Source organism: Eretmochelys imbricata, chromosome 5 (assembly GCF_965152235.1).
Source record: "Eretmochelys imbricata isolate rEreImb1 chromosome 5, rEreImb1.hap1, whole genome shotgun sequence".
Taxonomy (NCBI): domain Eukaryota; kingdom Metazoa; phylum Chordata; order Testudines; family Cheloniidae; genus Eretmochelys; species Eretmochelys imbricata.
In genome coordinates this window covers 136,279,993-136,298,722 of record NC_135576.1, presented here as the reverse complement: position 1 = coordinate 136,298,722, position 18,730 = coordinate 136,279,993, and the positions used below count along the sequence as shown (strand labels likewise).

General features: G+C 50.5%; 2 protein-coding genes across 5 annotated transcripts in view; one reads left to right on the top strand and one right to left on the bottom strand.

Moving 5' to 3' along the window:
- Window positions 1-18,730, top strand: part of LOC144265359 (class I histocompatibility antigen, F10 alpha chain-like) — a 594,986-nt gene that overhangs the window by 91,231 nt on the left and 485,025 nt on the right. The gene's annotated exons all lie outside the window — the stretch shown is intronic.
- Window positions 1,871-18,620, bottom strand: LOC144265361 (uncharacterized). Of its 3 annotated transcripts, none has more exons than XM_077817994.1 (2): window positions 18,578-18,620; window positions 1,871-4,802 (listed from the first exon to the last, which is right to left on the bottom strand). In XM_077817994.1, exon 2 carries the CDS (start codon window positions 4,466-4,468, stop codon window positions 3,512-3,514), a length of 957 nt encoding a protein of 318 aa, XP_077674120.1. In that variant the 5' UTR covers window positions 4,469-4,802; window positions 18,578-18,620; the 3' UTR covers window positions 1,871-3,511. The 3 variants fall into 3 exon arrangements, with proteins under 3 accessions (XP_077674120.1, XP_077674121.1, XP_077674122.1); XM_077817995.1 differs by lacking the exon at window positions 18,578-18,620 and adding an exon at window positions 5,331-5,480 and having other exon boundaries at window positions 1,871-4,805; XM_077817996.1 differs by lacking the exon at window positions 18,578-18,620 and adding an exon at window positions 5,331-5,480.

Genomic DNA, 18,730 nt, shown 5'->3' with positions numbered 1-18,730 from the left:
ATAGTAGCCTTCAACTACCTGAAGAGGATGGAGCTCAGCTGTTTTTAGTGGCTGCACATGAGAGAACATGGAGTAATGGTCTCAAGTTGCAGTGGTGGGAGGTCTAGGTTGGATATCAGGAAACACTATTTCAGCATGAGGGTGGTGAAGCACTGGAATGGGTTCCTTAGGGAGGTGGTGGAATCTCCTTCCTTTAAGGTTCTTAAGGCCCGGCTTGACAAAGCCCTGGCTGGGATGATTTAGTTGGGGTTGGTCTTGCTTTGAGCAGGGGGTTGGAGTCTAAGTTCCCTCTCAGCCGCATGGTCACGCAGCAGCTATAAAGGGACACGCAGCAGGGGCCTGGAGAGAGGGAGGTGAGAGGGGAGCCAGTTGGGGCTTGAAGGGCTACTGCAGGCCTCTCTCCCGGCCCCAGAGCTCACTGCTGCCGGCAGGGGGAGAGAGGCCCCTTCCCCCAGAGATCCATGTTGCCAGCGCCTGGCAGGGAGAGAGGCCCCTTCCCCTGGAGCTCCATGTTGCCAGCGCCTGGCAGGGAGAGAGGCCCCTTCCCCTGGAGCTCCATGTTGCCAGCGCCTGACAGGGAGAGAGGCCCCTTCCCCTGAAGCTCCATGTTGCCAGGGCCTGGCAGGGAGAGAGGCCCCTTCCCCTGGAGCTCCATGTTGCCAGCGCCTGGCAGGGAGAGACAGGCCCCTTCCCTCAGACCTTGTTGCTGCCAGCGATGACGGAGAGGCCTCTTCCCCTGGAGCACCATGCTGCTGGCGGGGAGAGGGCTTGGGGGAGTCCTCTGGCCTTAGCCCCAACGCAGCCTGTCTGCACCCAGGGCCAGATTAACTCTTCTGGGGTCCCAGAGCTATTAGATTTTGTGGGCCTCCTAGGCTCCAGGGTATGGTGAAAAATACAGGGTTCAGAGTGAAGGAGGGGGCTGCAGGTGGTGAGGGTGCTGACTGGGGGTGCGGGCGCTGGGATACGGCTGGCGATGAGGGGGTTGGAATGCAGGAGGGGGCTCAAGGCAGGAGGCTCGGGTGGGGTTATTAACACTTAGGAAACTAAAAAAACAAACAAATAGAAAACATCCACTTTGACAATTTAAGACCATAAAATGGAAGAGAAGAACTAGCAATATGTAAATAAGAAATTTGATTTAAATTTTCAAAAAAATCCTACATTTAAATGTCATAATTTAAATAAAAATTTTAAAGTTGTGATTTTTATCCACCCTAAGAAGAGGAGCTCCCAAAGAGTGCTGATGAAAATGTGGACAGGTAGGAGAAACACCAAAACAAAACCAAGAACTGTTCTTTGCCTTGTGTTTTCAAACGAGAAGGCGACATCACTCAAGGCAACCGAATTAAGAGAAAATTACTCTTCCCTTTTGTTGAAAGCAACCTGAGCAGAAAGAGTAGGTGGAAGACAGACTGCAAGGGATAGAGAAGTTGGGAAAGTAAATGGTAAAAGCCAACTGGTCCCAATACAGCAGTCTCTTTGATCCTATATAAAACGTATAAATTTTCAATTCACGTACACTTGTGCTTTAATGCAATTTCTATACAAATAGGGTCTGAAAGCAAGACAATTTAACTCACATTTTGAAACTGGGGCTGAATAGTTTATAGTTTCTGGTAAATCTTATTTGGCTGGTGTAGTTATATATTTTTGTTATAGCCAGAGCCTTCACCTCACATCAACCCTCTGCCCCAGCCCTGAGCCCCCCTCCTGCACCCTGAATCCCTCATCCCCAGCCCTACCCCAGAGCCCTCGCTCCCAGCCAGAGCCCTCACCCCCACACTCCAACCCTCTGCCCTAGCCTGGAGTCCCCTCCCACACACCAAATAAACCCCTCAGCCCCACCCCATTAATTTTGAAAAGTGCACCCATAGATGCCGACTCTCTGTGCGATCCGGGGCTGAAGCACCCACGGGGAAAAATTGGTGGGTGCAGAGCACCCACCTGCAGCTCCCCAACCTGCCCCTCCCCCAGCTCCAGTCCCCCCGTCCCCCTCCCAGCCTCCGCCTCCTCCCCTGAGAGGGCCACCGCATCCTGCTTCTCCCCACACCCTCCCAGTGCTTGCGCCGGGAACCAGCTGTTTCGCGGCGCAAGCGCTGGGAGGAAGGAGGAGGAACGTGGTGTGCTTGGGGAAGAGGCAAGGCCAGGACAGGGATTTGGGGAGGGATCCAATAGGGGCAGGGAGGGGGCAGAGCGCGTGAGCACCCACCAGTGCCAACGAAAGTTGGCGCCTGTGTGTGCACCAATATGGAGGTGATCTGTCACACATCACTTCCATGTTGGTGTCACAAAACAAGATTCATTCTGCACATGAGTGCAGAAAATTAGAGGGAACACTGGAACTTGGACTAGATACCTCCTGAGGTCTCTTCAGCCCTAAGCCTCGATGAGTGTGTGATGCTAAATTACAGAGAATAAGACTGTAGCTGCACGGCAGCAGAATTCTGTTCTGTGTGGATGCTTACACCAGGCTCATCCCCACAGTATGTGAGCACCTTTCAGTAGTGCAGTAAGCAGCCTTCTGTCATATGTTCATTCTCTCATCATTTCCTGGGGGAGAAGTTGTACAGTGAAGAGTTCTGTTATGGTAGCTTTTGTTTGTGGCAGTAAGTATATGTGTTGATATATATTTATACTACAGAAGGCAAAGTCAAAGAAATGTGGCTTACATCAGGAGCAGAAGGTGGTCAGGTTGGTGATGGTCTTTAGCTCCTGGGGGAGTTCATTCCACTGTCTGAGTCTTTCCATCAAGGCAGTTTTGTCTCCGCACAAATAAACTTTACCCTTATTTTGTACAGTTTCAATGTCCTAGAGATGCAAAGTTGCTGTCTATGATCTTCTTCACAGAGCTTTAGGAAGTGTTTTAAATAAACCGGGCCCAGGCCATGGAGCACCTTGAAGATAAGGACCAAGATCTTGAACACAATTTGGTATTTGGTGGGCAGGCCATGCAGGGAGTGGAAGACAGGCGTGATATGCTCACAGGAGCTTGTGTTGCAGAGAAGATGCACTGCAGCATTCTGCACTAGCTGAAGATCCCCCCACACCGATGGTTTCATGGCCAGGCAGATCACATTGCTGCAGCCCTACTGAGGAGTGACAAAGCTGTAAGTAACTGGATTTTTGTCTGCCAGGAAGGAACAGCATCTCCTAGCCAAGGGGAGATGATAGAGACCATTACTTGCAGATCCTGCTATGTGAGAGCTTAGCATCAATGAGGAATCCAACCTGCTCCTAGACTATGGCCTGAACTGACAAATTGTGGGGAATTAACTTAAATGCAGGAGTTGATCAGAGGATGTTCAGAGCATCTTGAAAAATCATAATCAAATCCCATCACAATGTGGGAACTTTATCCCAGCCTCTTGCTCTAGCCGACTCTGTTCCAGGAATGTGATTTTATTCTCTGCTTTATAACCATTGCATACCCCCATTACACAGCCACTCCAGCCTCGCCGGACGCTCTGAGGTTCATGGGAATTGGCAAAGACGTTATTCACTTGGCCCTTCCCTAGTCAGGGCACTTCAAAGATTTCTTGTTTGTGTGGATTCTCTGATGTTTAGAAAGGTGTGAGCTACACCGGTATGTTTTCCCACACGTCAGGCATTTATAGGGTTTCTCTCCTGTGTGAGTTCTCTGATGTGTATTAAGGTCTGGGCGCCTCCTGAAGCTTTTCCCACAATCACAGCATTTGAAGGGCTTCTCTCCTGTGTGTATCTTCCGATGACCGTTAAAGGTTGTGATGTTACTGAAGCTTTTCCCGCACTCAGGACATTTATAAGGTTTCTCTCCAGTGTGTTTTCTCTGATGTGTGGTAAAAGCTGAACTGTATCGGAAGCTTTTCCCACAGGTCAGACATGTATAGGGTTTTTCTCCTGTGTGGATTCTCTGGTGTTGATTTAAAAGTGATTTATCACTGAAGCTTTTCCCACAGGTCACGCATTTATAGGGCTTTTCTCCTGTGTGGATTCTCTGGTGTCTAACAAGTTGTGAGGGCTGAACAAAGCTGATCCCACACTTGGGGCATGTATAGGGCTTCTCTCCTGTGTGGATTCTCTGATGGATAATGAGTCCAGCAGTGTCAGAGAAGTGTTTCCCACAGTCAGGGCATCCATAGGGTCTCTCTCCCATGTGCATTCTCTGATGTGAAACAAGGTGGTAGCCCTCTCTGAAGCTTTTCCCGCACTCGGTGCATTTGAAGGGCTTCTCTCCTGTGTGCATCTTCCGATGCCTGTTAAAGTTTCCGCTGCCACTGAATGTTTTTTGACACTCAGGACATTTATAAGGTTTCTCTCCAGTGTGTTTTCTCTGATGCGTAGCAAGGACTGAACTGTATCGGAAGCTTTTCCCACAGATCAGACATGTATAGGGTGTTTCTCCGGTGTGGATTCTCTGATGGTTAATGAGCGTAGTACTCTGAGAGAAGCTTTTCCCGCACTCAGCACATCTGTAGGGTTTTTTCCCCATGTGGACTGTCTGCGGAGTAATATGGGCTGAACTCCCAGGGAAGCTTTTCCCAGAGTCACCAAACTTATTGGGTCTATCTCCAGTGGGGATTGTCAGCTGAGCAGTTTCTTTGATTTTTCCAACTCCTCTGCTCCGGTGAGCTGGTTCACCCTGTCTCGGCCTTGGCTCTTTTCCCTGTCGCCTCTGTGGCCTGGGCTGAGTCTTAATGTTTTTCCCATCCGTGGTCACTGGGAAATATTCACCTTGGATCTTCCCAAACTGTCCTGTGTGGTTCCACCTGCTCAGGACTCCCAGCTGAGGTTCTCTTCCTCGGTCTCACTCACCGTCCCATCACCTGCTGGGACAGAGAGAGAATCCGGTTTGGAGTCACCCACTGAGATGCAGAAAAAAGGGGACATCACAAAGGGGAGTAGGAAAGGAGAAACAAACCAAACAACTGCCCCCAAATCCTTTCCCAGAGGAGAGAAAGAAGGGAACCAATTCTGCCACCTCATTCCCATCTGAATATGGAGGAGAGTGTTTGTTTCTACATAGGTTTCAGAGTAGCAGCCATGTTAGTCTGTATTCGCAAAAAGAAAAGGAGGACTTGTGGCATCTTAGAGACTAACCAATTTATTTGAGCATAAGCTTTCGTGAGCTACAGCTCACTTCATCGGATGCATTTTCCAATGAACGCATCCGATGAAGTGAGCTCTAGCTCACAAAAGCTTATGGTCAAATAAATTGGTTAGTCTCTAAGGTGCCACAAGTACTCCTTTTCTTTTTGTTTCTACATAGGCACACAGAACCGGTGAAAACTCAGGAGTGGCATTTGTCATGAGAATGTAAAAAGGTTTCTGAGCCACTTTTGCCAATTCCTTACTTCTGTGGGCATCTGTCAGTATCTCTGTTTCCTCCTCTCCCTGGAGATTGGAGACCCACAGCTTCTCCCTTCACTCCAGCCAGGAGATCATGTCAGGTCTGGAAATTGGAACTCCTACTTGGGGTCAAGCAAACAAATGAGCATCAAGTTAGGGCCCAACATTCAGTTATCTCAGTAATGACAGGTTTCAGAGTAACAGCCGTGTTAGTCTGTATTCGCAAAAAGAACAGGAGGACTTGTGGCACCTTAGAGACTAACCAATTTATTTGAGCATGAGCTTTCGTGAGCAGTTTCCACGGTATGCATCCGATGAAGTGAGCTGTAGCTCACGAAAGCTCATGCTCAAATAAATTGGTTAGTCTCTAAGGTGCCACAAGTACTCCTTTTCTTTTATCTCAGTAAGTGGCCTGAGTTTCAAAAATGCTGAGCCTGCAACAATGGGGTTTGGTTCCGAGTGTCCAGAGCTATCGATAACCAGGACACTTATTCCGCTGCTTCAATATGGATTTAGGAATGTACTTTTAGGGTCTTGTAATTAAAGTTCCAGGGTTTGGTCATTTGATTATAGAACAGACTCTGCCCCGTCACCAGGAATAAATCTGTGAGACATTTATGAACCTGGCCAGAAACACTGATTTAATAAAGTCAATGAGACCACTCAGATGGCTAAAGAAAGGAAGTGTTTGGCAAAATCAGATCCTAAGTCAACAAAAAGAAAAGGAGGACTTGTGGCACCTTAGAGACTAACCAATTTATTTGAGCATAAGCTTTCGTGAGCTACAGCTCACTTCATCGGATGCATAAAGTGGAAAGTACAGTGAGGAGATTTTATATACACACAGACCATGAAAAAATATACATTGTAAGGAGAGTGATCACTTAAGATGAGCTATGACCAGCAGGAGAGTGGGGTGGAGGGAGAGAAAACCTTTTGAAGTGATAATCAAGGTGGGCCATTTCCAGCACATTTCCAGGAGTTAACAAGAACATCTAAGGAACTCAATGACTCAACCACTCCCAGTCTCTATTCAAGCCTAAGTTAATTGTATCCAATTTGCAAATTTAATTCCAATTCAGCAGTCTCTCATTGGAGTCTGTTTTCAAAGTTTTTTTGTTGAAGGATAGTCACTTTGAGGTCAGAAATCGAATGATCAGAGAGATTGAAGTGTTCTCTGAGAGACTGGGAGTGGCTAAGTCATTATGCAAGGTAACCTATTTCCCCCTGTTTTTTCCTACACTGTCCCCGTCCCATCCGTCCCCCCCCAACCCCGCTCCTCAGACGTTCTTGTTAAACCCTGGATTTGTGCTGGAAATGGCCCACCTTGATTATCATACACATTGAAAGGAGACTGATCACTTTAGATAAGCTATTACCAGCAGGAAAGTGTGGTGGGGGGAGAGAAAACCTTTTGAAGTGACAGACACTCATTTTTTTATGGTCTGTGGGTATAAAAACATCCTCACTGCATTTTCAACTTTTATGCATCCGATGAAGTGAGCTGTAGCTCACGAAAGCTTATGCTCAAATAAATTGGTTAGTCTCTAAGGTGCCACAAGTACTCCTTTTCTTTTTGCGAATACAGACTAACACGGCTGCTACTCTGAAACCTAGTTTATGAATGTTATAATTCTTGACATCTGATTTGTGTCCATTTATTCTTTTATGTAGAGACTGTCCAGTTTGTCCAATGTACATGGCAGAGGGGCATTGCTGGCACATGATGGCATATATCACATTGGTGGATGTGCAGGTGAACGAGCCTCTGATAGTGTGGCTGATGTGATTAGGCCCTGTGATGGTGTCCCCGAATAGATATGTGGGCACAGTTGGCAACGGGCTTTGTTCCAAGGATAGGATCCTGGGTTAGTGGTTCTGTTGTGTGGTGTGTGGTTGCTGAGTATTTGCTTCAGGTTGGGGGGCTGTCTGTAGGCAAGGACTGGCCTGTCTCCCAAGATTTGTGAGAGTGATGGACCGTCCTTCAGGATAGGTTGTAGATCCTTGATAATGCGTTGGAGAGGTTTTAGTTGGGGGCTGAAGGAATATTTCCAACACACCTCTGAACAACATACTAATCCACAGAGACCTTCCTACCAACACTACAAAAAGAAGGATTCTGCGTGGACTCCTACTGAAGGTCGAAACAGCAGACTGGACTTCTACATAGAGTGCTTCCACCGACGTGTACGGGCTGAAATTGTGGAAAAGCAGCATCACTTGCCCCATAACCTCAGCCGTGCAGAACACAATGCCATCCTCAGCCTCAGAAACAACTCTGACATCATAATCAAAAAGGCTGACAAAGGAGGTGCTGTTGTCATCATGAATAGGTCAGAATATGAACAAGAGGCTGCTCAGCAGCTCTCCAACACCACATTCTACAAGCCATTACCCTCTGATCCCACTGAGGGTTACCAAAAGAAACTACACCATCTGCTCAAGAAACTCTGTGAAAAAGCACAAGAACAAATCCACACAGACACATCCCTGGAACCCCGACCTGGGGTATTCTATCTGCTACCCAAGATCCATAAACCTGGAAATCCTGGGCGCCCCATCATCTCAGACATTGGCACCCTGACAGCATGATTGTCTGGCTATGTAGACTCCCTCCTCAGGCCCTATGCTACCAGCACTCCCAGCTATCTTCGAGACACAACTGACTTCCTGGGGAAACTACAATCCATCGGTGACCTTCCTGAAAACACCATCCTGCCCACTATGGATGTAGAAGCCCTCTACACTAACATTCCACACACAGATGGACTACCAGCCATCAGGAACACTATCCCCAATAATGTCACGGCAAACCTGGTGGCTGAACTTTGTGACTTTGTCCTCACCCATAACTAGTTCACATTTGGGGACAATGTATACCTTCAAATCAGCGGCACTGCTATGGGTACCCGCATGGCCCCACAGTATGCCAACATTTTTATGGCTGACTTAGAACAACACTTCCTCAGCTCTCGTCCCCTAATGCCCCTAGTCTACTTGTGCTATATTGATGACATCTTCATCATCTGGACCAATGGAAAAGAAGCCCTTGAGGAATTCCACCATGATTTCAACAATTTCCATCCCACCATCAACCTCAGCCTGGACCAGTCCACACAAGAGATCCACTTCCTGGACACTACAGTGCTAATAAGCGATGGTCACATAAACACCACCTTATACCGGAAACCTACTGACCGCTATTCCTACCTACATGCCTCTAGCTTTCACCCAGACCACACCACACGATCCATTGTGTACAGCCAAGCTGTAGATGAATCCGATGAAGTGAGCTGTAGCTCACGAAAGCTCATGCTCAAATAAATTGGTTAGTCTCTAAGGTGCCACAAGTACTCCTTTTCTTTTAGCCAAGCTCTGCGATACAACTGCATTTGCTCCAACCCCTCAGGCAGAGACAAACACCTACAAGATCCCTATCAAGCATTCTTACAACTACAATACCCACCTGCTGAAGTGAAGAAACAGATTGACAGAGCCAGAAGAGTACCCAGAAGTCACCTACTACAGGACAGGCCCAAAAAAGAAAATAACAGAACGCCACTAGCCGTCACCTTCAGCCCCCAACTAAAACCTCTCCAATGCATTATCAAGGATCTACAACCTATCCTGAAGGACGATCCATCACTCTCACAAATCTTGGGAGACAGGCCAGTCCTTGCCTACAGACAGCCCCTCAACCTGAAGAAATACTCACCAGCAACCACATACCACACAACAGAACCACTAACCCAGGAACCTATCCTTGCAACAAAGCCCATTGCCAACTGTGTCCACATATCTATTCAGGGGACACCACCATAGGGCCTAATCACATCAGCCACACTATCAGAGGCTCGTTCACCTGCCCATCTACCAATGTGATATATGCCATCATGTGCCAGCAATGCCCCTCTGCCATGTACATTGGACAAACTGGACAGTCTCTACGTAAAAGAATAAATGGACACAAATCAGATGTCAAGAATTATAACATTCAGAAACCAGTCGGAGAACACTTCAATCTCTCTGGTCACTCGATTTCTGACCTCAGAGTGACTATCCTTCAACAAAAAAACTTTGAAAACAGACTCCAATGAGAGACTGCTGAATTGGAATTAATTTGCAAATTGGATACAATTAACTTAGGCTTGAATAGAGACTGGGAGTGGTTGAGTAATTATACTAAGCGAAACTATTTCCCCTTGTTTATTCCCCCCCCCCGCCCCCTCGTTCCTCAGATGTTCTTGTTAACTTCTGGAAATGTGCTGGAAATGGCCGACCTTGATTATCACTTCAAAAGGTTTTCTCTCCCTCCACCCCACTCTCCTGCTGGTAATAGCTCATCTTAAGTGATCACACTCCTTACAATGTATATTTTTTCATGGTCTGTGTGTATATAAAATCTCCTCACTGTACTTTCCGCTTTATGCATCCGATGAAGTGAGCTGTAGCTCACAAAAGCTTATGCTCAAATAAATTGGTTAGTCTCTAAGGTGCCACAAGTCCTCCTTTTCTTTTTGCAAATACAGACTAACACGGCTGCTATTCTGAAATAAGTCAACAAACAAAACTTATCAAATGGAAGAAGAAATCAGTGTGTGTGCAGAATGGAGTTATTCAACCCTCAGAAAACACACACATCACAGGTCATTTTTAACCAGAGCTGAGAGACGAGTATGTCTGACCTAGTAATTCTCTCTGTGTCAAATGTGAAGTTACCAGCCTAAATCCTTCTGCTACCGAATTAGTTCAAAAGTTGATAACACTTTTTCTCTCTGGACAGAGACTTTCTACCCTGTAGATGAACATAGGCACTGCCAGGCTGGCTAAGATGCAAGGTCAGTCTGGTAATTTCAGCACTTTATAAAGAACTGAAAAGAATGAAATTGTGCAGCCAAAGAGCAGAATCATAGAATCATAGAATCATACAATATGAGTTGGAAGGGACCTCAGAAGGTCATCTAGTCCAACCCCCTGCTCGAAGCAGGACCAATTCCCAGTTAAATCATCCCAGCCAGGGCTTTGTCAAGCCTGACCTTAAAAACCTCTAAGGAAGGAGATTCTACCACCTCCCTAGGTAACCCATTCCAGTGTTTCACCACCCTCATAGTGAAAAAGTTTTTCCTAATATCCAATCTAAACCTCCCCCACTGCAACTTGAGACCATTACTCCTCATTCTGTCATCTGCTACCATTGAGAACAGTCTAGAGCCATCCTCTTTGGAACCCCCTTTCAGGTAGTTGAAAGCAGCTATCAAATCCCCCCTCATTCTTCTCTTCTGCAGACTAAACAATCCCAGCTCCCTCAGCCTCTCCTCATAAGTCATGTGTTCTAGACCCCTAATCATTTTTGTTGCTCTTCGCTGGACTCTCTCCAATTGGACTCTCTCCAATCCACATCCTTCTTGTAGTGTGGGGCCCAAAACTGGACACAGTACTCCAGATGAGGCCTCACCAATGTCGAATAGAGGGGAACGATCACGTCCCTCGATCTGCTCGCTATGCCCCTACTTATACATCCCAAAATGCCATTGGACTTCTTGGCAACAAGGGCACACTGCTGACTCATATCCAGCTTCTCATCCACTGTCACCCCTAGGTCCTTTTCCGCAGAACTGCTGCCTAGCCGTTCGGCCCAGAATCGGGGGAGCCACTCTGGGGGACCCCCCCCAACCCTGTCCCCAGGGCAGCGCATCCCCCCAGCAGCACGGGCACCAGACAGAGACAGGAACTGGCTTTTCCTCTCCCTGCCCCTCCTCTTCTCCCCAGGATGGTCACTGCCCCAGGGCGGAGGGTTGCAGGAATGGGGCTGGGCAAGGCTGGGAACTGGGAACCCCCCTGCCCTCCCCCCATTGCTCCTGCTGCCCCTGTCAGTCTCTGCCCCAGCTCCCTCCTGCCCCCTCGGGCTGGGAGACTCAAGACCTGGCCCAGTCCAGGGCGGTGGCTCTCCCGGGGCTGGCTTGGCTCCTGCAGGTGCTGGGGGGCAGGGCCGGCTCTAGGATTTTTGCCGCCCCAAGCAAAAAAATTGTTGGCCACCCCTGCTTTTTTTCGTGCCCCCCCGCCCCCGCCTTAACAGCTGTTTGGCGCGCGGCAAGCCTGGAAGGGAGGGGGGAGAAGCGGAGTGGCGGCAGTGCGCTTAGGGGAGCAGGCGGAGGCAGGGCGGAGGGGGCACATTTCGAGGGGCGGCATGGCCGGCGCCGGAATGCCGCCCCTCGAAATGTGCCGCCCCGAGCACCTGCTTGTTTTGCTGGTGCCTAGAGCCAGCCCTGCTCGCTGCTGTAGACATAGATGACCTGATCGTCCACGTACCCAACACGGCTGTACCAGGGCAGCCCCGGGCCGGGCTCCGACAGCACTGTCTGGAATGCGCGCCTGGAGTGCAGGCCTGGTGGGAAAGATTGGGGGCAGGGAGGTCAGACCCAACCAGACCCTGCCAGGGAGTCCCTGGCAATACACACGAGGTGGCGCCAGCCCTCAGGAGCGCTCCTGTGGGAGGGAGACCTGGGAAAGGACTCACAGATCAGCCTGACCAGGGAGAAAGAGGGATTGAGGTAGGAGGAGAAGGGGGGCAAGGCTGGAGGGGGGGCATGAGGGAGAGAGGGGAGGGGGGCTGGAGCTTGTGAGGAGTAGGGGAGCAGACAGGGAGAGTGTACTGTGGGCACAGGGGGGCTGAAGGGGAGTATGAAGAAGGAAAGGGGGCCCAGGAGGAAGAGCAGAGCTGGAGGGGGGTGTGAGGAGCAGGAGTGGGAGGGTGGAGCAGGAGAAAGGCTGGGGCTGTAGGAGATGCAGAAGCTGAAGCAGGGGATACGAGGGGAGGGCAGGGGGGATGTGTCCAAGCTGCAGGTGGGAGCGAGGGCCTGCGCTATGCACACAATTTACCATAATTTATTAAGAACATAAGAACGGCCATAGTGGGTCAGACCAAAGGTCCATCTAGCTCAGTCTCCTGTCTTCTGACTTGGCCTATGCCAGGTGCCCCAGAAAGAATGAACAGAACAGGCAAACATCAAGTGATCATCCCCTGTCATCCACTCCCAGCTTATGGCAAACAGAGGCTAGGGACACCATCCCTGCACATCCTGACTAATAGCCATTGATGGACCTGTCCTCCATGAACTTATCTAGTTCTTTTTTGAACCCTGTTATACTCTTGGCCTTTACAACATCCTCTGGCAAGGAGTTCCACAGGTTGACTGTGCATTGTATGAAGAAATACTTCCTTTTATTTGTTTTAAACCTGGTGCCTATTAATTTCATCTGGTGACCCCTAGTTCTTGTGTTATGTTAAGGGGGTAAATAACACTTCCTTATTCACTTTCTCCACAACCGTCATGACTTTATCGACCCCAATCAGAGCCCCCTTAGTCGCCTCTTTTCCAAGCTGAAAAGTTCCAGTCTTATTAATCTCTCCTCCTGTGGAAGCTGTTCTATACCCCATATCATGTTTGTTGCCCTTTTTGGTACCTTTTCCAGTTCCAATAGATATTTTCCGATTGGGTGACCACATCTGCACAGAGCATCCACGATGTGGGCATCCGATGGATTTATACAGAGGCAATATGGTATTTTCTTATTATCTATCCCTTTCCTAATGATTCCCAACATTCTGTTTGCTTTTGTGACTGCCACAGCACATTGAATGGATGTTTTCAGAGAACTATCCACAATGATTCCAAGATCTCTTTCTTGAGTGGTACCAGCTAATTTAGATCCCATCATTTGATATGTATAGTTGAGATTATGTTTTCCAATGTGCATTACTTTGCATTTATCCACACTGATTTTCACCTGCCATTTTGTTGCTCAGTCACCAAGTTTTGTGAGATCCCTTTGTAACTCTTCGCCGTCTGCTTTGGACTTCGGTGCAGCCACAGCGTGAATAAGTTATGTCCCCTGCAGGGACCAGGCCCCCTCTTGTGCCAGTCACTGCACGGGCTCTTCCTCCATGGAGCTCACAAGCTGATCACCCATCCCTATAGTTGGGTTCACCCCACAGATCCACAGGCAGAATCAGGGCCAAAGCAGGGGGTGGGGAAGGGCGATAGCTCCCAGACAAATGGCCTGATGCTTCAGTGACTGAACCCCTGATCCCTTCACACCGGTGAGCATCCCACTGACGTCAGACACTGCTCAGGGGAATTATACACTGCCACTCTGACCCCCACAACTGGTTCTCCCTTCCAGCCTCACACACTCATCCTCGGTAACTTCAGCTTCCAAAGCGATGGCCTATCCGACCCTCTGCTCCCCGTCTCCTCACCCTCCCCTCTGCATTCACCCAGCAGCCCTGGGTCAGCTCTCCCACTTTCCAAAAGGGCCATGCACTGGACTTGGGTTCATCAGGCCCTGCTCTCTGAGCTCTCCAGTGCTGATTCCCCTTCTCCAGCTATCACTGGGTCTCTCTCAGCATCACTCATCAGCCACATCTCCCCATAATTTATAATGAATATTGTGTGTGCCTCAGTTTCCCCTATGAGCTGCATGATTAACAGGGTGGGGGAAAGGATTAATTGCTCGGCAAAGATCCAGGTGTGACTGATGCCTCACTAACTGGGGTGTGGGTCCCATGCTGATGGGGAGTCCCAGAAGACAACTGCCCAGACATTTGGCACCTAGCAACTAATGACCATGGATGACCCATCCTCTGCAGGAAGCCAGCCAGCTGTGACCAGATGGAAAACAAAGAGCTGAGGATGAGGCCAGGTGACAATGTTTGGCAGGAACAAGAACAAAAGACTAAGGAGGAGCCCCTGGGGGCTAAGTGTGGGCTGTTGGAGGGAGGAGAAGCTTCTGGACTGGGACAAAAGAGAAAGTTCTGGATTCTGGAGAGACCCAGATAGACTTTGCTGTAACTTTCCATTCTCTAATGGAAAGCCTGCTGAGAGTCTTTAGGTTAAGTTTAGAGGAGAGAGCGACAAGGGTGATGTCGTGGTGGGTGTGTGCTATGGACAAGTGGTTCTCAAAGCCAGTCCGCCACTTGTTCAGAGAAAGCCCCTGGTGGGCCGGGCTGATTTGTTTACCTGACGCGTCCGCAGATTCGGCCAATCGTGGCTCCCACTGGCCGCAGTTTGCTGCTCCAGGCCAATGAGGGCTGCGGGAAGTGGTGAGGGCACAGGGATGTGCTGGCCACGCTTCCTGCAGCCCAGGAGGATGAGGTAGACAACTAACAAGTTTCCAGATCACAGGCCCTGGTTCTCATGAGAGACTTCAGTCACCCTGACATCTGCTGGGAGATCAATACAGCAGTGCACAGACAATCCAGGAAGTTTCTGAAGAGTGTTGAGGACAACTTCCTGGTACAAGTGCTGTAGGAACCAACCAGGGGCCATGCTCCTCTTGACCTGCTCACAAACAGGGAAGAATTGGTAGGGGAAGTAGAAGTGGGTGGCAACCTGGGCAGCAGTGACCATGAGATGGTCGAGTTCAGGCCCCTGACAAAAGGAAGAAAGGAAAGCAGCAAAATACGGACCCTGGACTTGAGAAAAGGAGACTTTGACGCCCTCAGAGAACTGATGGGCAGGATCCCCTGAGAGGCTAATACGAGGGGGAAAGGAGTCCAGGAGAGCTGGCTGGCTGTTTGTTCTTATTGAGGGCACAAGAACAAACCAGCCTGATGTGCAGAAAGAATGGCAAATATGGCAGGTGACCAGCTTGGCTTAACAGTGAAAATCTTTGGTGAGTTTAAATACAAAAAGGAAGCTTACAAGAAGTAGAAACTTGGACAGATCACTAAAGAGGAGTATAACAATACTCTCAAGCATGCAGGGATGTAATCAGGAAGGCCAAAGCACAATTGGAGATGCAGCTAGCAGGGGATATGAAGGGTAACAAGGAGGGTTTCTTCAAGTATGTTAGCAACAAGAAGAAGGTCAGGGACTGTGTGGGACCCTGACTGAATGGAGGAGGCAACCTAGTGAGAGATGATGAGGAAAAAGCTGGAGTACTCAATGCTTTTTCTGCCTCGGTCTTCACAGACAAGGTCAGCTCCCAGACTGCTGCACTAGGCAGTACTGTATGGGGAGGAGGTGGGCAGCCATCAGTGGTAAAAGAACAGGACTATTTAGAAAAGCTGGACATGCTCAAGTCCATGGAGCTGGATCGAATGCATCCGAGGGTGCTGAGAGAGTTGGTTGATGTGATTGCAGTCATTGGCCATTATCTTTGAAAACTCGTGGCCATCAGGGGAGATGCCAGGCGACTGGAAAAAGGTAAATACAGTGCCCATCTTTAAAAAAGGGAAGAAAGAGCATATGGGGAACTACAGGCTAGTCAGCCTCACTTCAGTCCTCAAGGACTCCATTTTGAAGCACTTGGAGGAGAGGAAGGTGATCAGGAACAGTCAACATGGATTCACCAAGGGCAAGACATGCCTGACCAACCTGATTGCCTTCTATGATGAGATAACTGGCTCTGTGGATATGGGGAAAGCGGTGGATGTGATCTATCTTGACTTTAGCAAACCTTTTGATACGGTCTCCCACAGTATTCTTGCCAGCAAGTTTAAAAAGTATGGATTGGATGAATGGACTATAAGGTGGATAGAAAGCTGGCTAGATTGTCAGGCTCAATGGGTAGTGATCAATGGCTCAGTGTCTAGCTGGCAGCCGGTATTAAGCAGAGTGCCCCCGGGGTCGGTTTTGTTCAACATCTTTATTAACAATCTGGATGATGGGATGAATTGTACCCTCAGAAAGTTCGCGGATGACACTAAGCTAGGGAGAGATAGATATGCTGGAGGGTAGGGAAAGGATACAGAGTGACCTAGGCACATTGGAGGATTGGGCCAAAAGAAATCTGATGAGGTTCAACAAGGACAAGTGCAGGGTCCTGCACTTAGGACAGAAGAATCCCAAGCACTACTAAAGGCTGGGGACCGACTGGCTAAGCAGCAGTTCTGCAGAAAGGGACCTGGGGATTACAGTGGACGAGAAGCTGGATATGAGTCAACAGTGTGCCCTTATTGCCACTGGGCTGCATTAGTAGGAGCATTGCCAGCAAATCGAGGGAAGAGATTATTCCCCTCTATTCGGCACTGGTAAGACCACATCTGGAGTACTGTGGCCAGTTTTGGTCCCCCCCACTGCAGAAAGGATGTGGACAAACCGCAAAGAGTCCAGTGGAGGGCACTGAAAATGATTAGGGGGCTCAGGCACATGACTTACGAGGAGAGGCTGAGGGAACTGGGCTTATTTAGTGTGCGGAGGAGAAGAGTAAGGGAGGATTTGAAAGCAGCCTTCAAATACCGGAAGGGGGGTTCCAAAAAGGATGGAGCTCAGCTGTACTCAGTGGTGGCAGATGAAAGAACAAGGAGCAGTGGTCTCAAGTTGCAATGGGGGAGGTCTAGGCTGGATATTAGAAAACACTATTTCACTAGGAGGGTGGTGAGGCACTGAAACGGGTCACCTAGGGAGGTGGAGGAATCTCCATCCTTAGAGGTTTTTAAGGCCTGGCTTGACAAAGCCTTGCCTGGGATGATTTAGTTGCGGTTTGTCCTGCTTTGAGCAGAGGGTTGGACTAGATGACCTCCTGAGGTCTCTTCCAACCCTAATCTTCTATGATTCTGTGACCCTATAGGGCTAGGCTGCACTGGGGCCTAACCCTGTTTAGGTCAAACAGGTCTATTAGGTCAAACCAAGCCTATTACTGACGTGACACAAGGGCACCAATGCTCCTTAAACCACTTCAAGCAAACCCCAACCCCACCCCACAGCCTTACCCAGCTCAATACAGGCTGCTGAGCTTCCCAGGGTCTGAGCTGCTGCCTCATAGGGAACAAGGAAGATTCAAGTCCATGCCTGGAAAAGCAGGATGTGCCTTCCCCTCTCCTAACCCCACCCTGTTGGGATCCGGAAACTCTTTATTCGGCAGCTACAGGAGATCCTAACAGCACAAACGCAGTAGCTGTTCTGCAACAGGAGATCATGCCCAAACTAAGACCTGATTAATGCACAGATCCAGGGGCTCCAAACTCTCCCCGCTTTGGGGCGCCAACACACGGCCAGAGACAGAGCGGGGGTTAACATCTCCTCCCTAGGATGACACCTCTAAAGATTTATTTGAGCATAAGCTTTCGTGAGCTACAGCTCACTTCATTGGATGCTATAGCTCACAAAAGCTTATGCTCTAATACATTTGTTAGTCTCTAAGGTGCCACAAGTCCTCCTTTCCTGTTTGCGGATACAGACTAACACGGCTGCTACTCTGAAACCTCTAAAGATGTGCTTCCACTACAGATATGACCCATTGCCATTGCTGACTGTGGGTGTGACTAGACTGGTGCTCACACAAGTTAGCCGTAGGGAGCCAAGGACAAGCCACACTCCGGAGTTCCAGGCACTGGGGTTAAACCCAGTGTGAAGACCGTCTGGGAGCCATTAAAGGTTGGAGAGATCCAAGAAGCCTTTTTCCTTCATTTAACCCTGGTCTATCTGGGGGGTTAATATACTCCCTCCACTAACCCTCAGCCCGGCTCTGCCCACAGGACGCGGGTCTGAGAGCCCTGCCGGCCCGGAGACGCGGCAGGGACCCAACGCCTGGGCAGCGCCTGGCCCCGGGGACTCCCCGCAGCCCGGGAGCCTCATGGGGCCGCGAGGGGCTTGTTGGCGGGTGCAGCACCCATGGGTGCCGGTCCGAGCGGGGCCGCACCCCCGGCTGGGGGCGGTCGGCGTTGGATGCCGGGGTCACCGCTCGGGTCAGGGGCGCTCAGCCCCCCACGGCACATTGTCCCCGCAGCCCCCGGCAGCGCCGGGCACAAGGGGGCCAGGACCCCCCCCCGGTCACTATAGCAACGTCACCGATCCCTGTCAGCGACCGCTCAGTGCCGGGGGGGGGGGGGCGGGGGGGTCTCCCAACACCTCTGAACGCAGAGCCCAGAACTGCCCCCCCGGCACCCCCCGGCCCGGCCCCCCCCCCGACACCCAGCTCCCCCCTCCCCGCACCCCCGGGCCCTGCTGCCCCCCCCGACACCCAGCTCCCCCCTCCCCGCACCCCCGGGCCCTGCTGCCCTCCCAACACCCAGCTCCCCCCTCCCCGCACCCCCCCCGGCCCGGTTGCCCCCCCCGACACCCAGCTCCCCCCTCCCCCGGCCCGGCTGCCCCCCCCCCCGACACCCAGCTTCCCCCTCCTCGCCCCCCCCGGGCCCTGCTGCCCCCCCCCGACACCCAGCTCCCCCCTCCCCCGGCCCGGCTGCCCCCCTTCCCGCACCGCCCCGGCCCCGGCCCCGGCCCCGGCCCGGGGTCTCCCCGACACTCACGGGAGCGCCCCCCTGCAGCGCGCCAGGGCTCGGCCCAGGGACCCGCCCCCTCCCGAGGGAACCGCCCCGCGCCAGGGATTGGCCGGGGGAGGGAATATCCCGCCAATAGCGACTCACAGGCCCGCCTGCGTCATCGGTCGCTGGGCAGAACGC

Coding starts and splice junctions, on each gene's coding strand:
- LOC144265361 (XM_077817994.1), bottom strand. CDS start 4,468: ATGGGGAAAAAACCCTACAGATGTGCTGAGTGCGGGAAAAGCTTCTCT.